At 48.4% G+C, this 1064-nt stretch overlaps 1 protein-coding gene across 1 annotated transcript; it reads left to right on the top strand.

The window, feature by feature from the left end:
* Window positions 1-245: 245 nt before the first annotated feature.
* LOC106345053 lies at window positions 246-1064 on the top strand. The gene has a single exon (XM_013784321.1). The coding sequence runs from the start codon at window positions 246-248 to the stop codon at window positions 1062-1064; it is 819 nt and encodes a 272-aa protein (XP_013639775.1).

Below are 1064 nucleotides of genomic sequence, written 5' to 3'. Positions count from 1 at the left end.
TTTGCAAGAATACCTACTCAGGAAATACCAGAGGGGCGAAATCAAACCATCAGACAACGAGGGAACCAGAACCGACGCCGAAACCGAAGGGATAATTACCGAAGGACGTCACCAAAGAGAGAACCAACCCGTACGTATCGTGAAATAACTAGCGCACGGAGATAAAATCTACAAAAAGGGAGCGACCAGAGGAACGAAGAGAAGACAACCTCCCCCCTCCACCAAGAAGACAAATCAACATAATAATGAGAGGGACCCCTCAACCGCCGAGAGTAGCCGTAACTGCTGAAGGATCAATAGCAGCTAAGAACAATACCACCAACAGCCGAAGCAAGCATCTCCCGGTAATCTTCAATAACCAAGATACCACGGGATTAAACGTCCCGCGCAATGACCCACTGGTAATCACACTAACTATCGCCGACGGCGAAGTATCTCGAATTCTAGTGGACACCGGAAGATCCGTCGACATAATCTTCAGGGAAACGCTAAGAAAGATGGAAGTAGATGAAAGCAGCATAAAACTCGAAAGAAACCCCCTGGTCAGCTTCGCAGGAGACACCACCGTATCGGAAGGAACAGTCAAGCTTCCGGTGTATGTGGGGAACATGCGCAAAACGGTGAAATTCACGATAATTGATACACCAACCATTTACAACACGATTTTCGAAACCCCCTGGATCCACTCCAAGAAGGCAATACCATCAACTTACCACCAGTGCATCAAGATCCCGCTGCCAGATGGAGTATGTACGATTAAAGGGAGCCAAAGCGTATCTAGGGCGTGCTTCGTAACGGAACGAAAGACCAGGGAACCAAGAGGACGACCAGATGATCATGACAAGAACCTAAAGAAGAAACTCCGACGACGCAAGAAAGCATCCGAAAAAGGCGCCGAAATCAAACACGTCATAATCGGGAAAAGAGCCAGCGACCCCCAGGGAGAAATAAAAATCCCAACAGAGAAAGAAGAGCAAAACACCTATCAGACGCCAAGAACCGAAGGACCATCGCCACCGCCCAAGCAAGACTCGACGAAAGAAAATCCGAACACCGCCAACTAA

This window comes from Brassica oleracea, chromosome C5, assembly GCF_000695525.1.
Source record: "Brassica oleracea var. oleracea cultivar TO1000 chromosome C5, BOL, whole genome shotgun sequence".
Taxonomy (NCBI): Eukaryota; Viridiplantae; Streptophyta; class Magnoliopsida; order Brassicales; family Brassicaceae; genus Brassica; species Brassica oleracea.
This window is presented reverse-complemented; position numbering and strand designations above follow the sequence as displayed.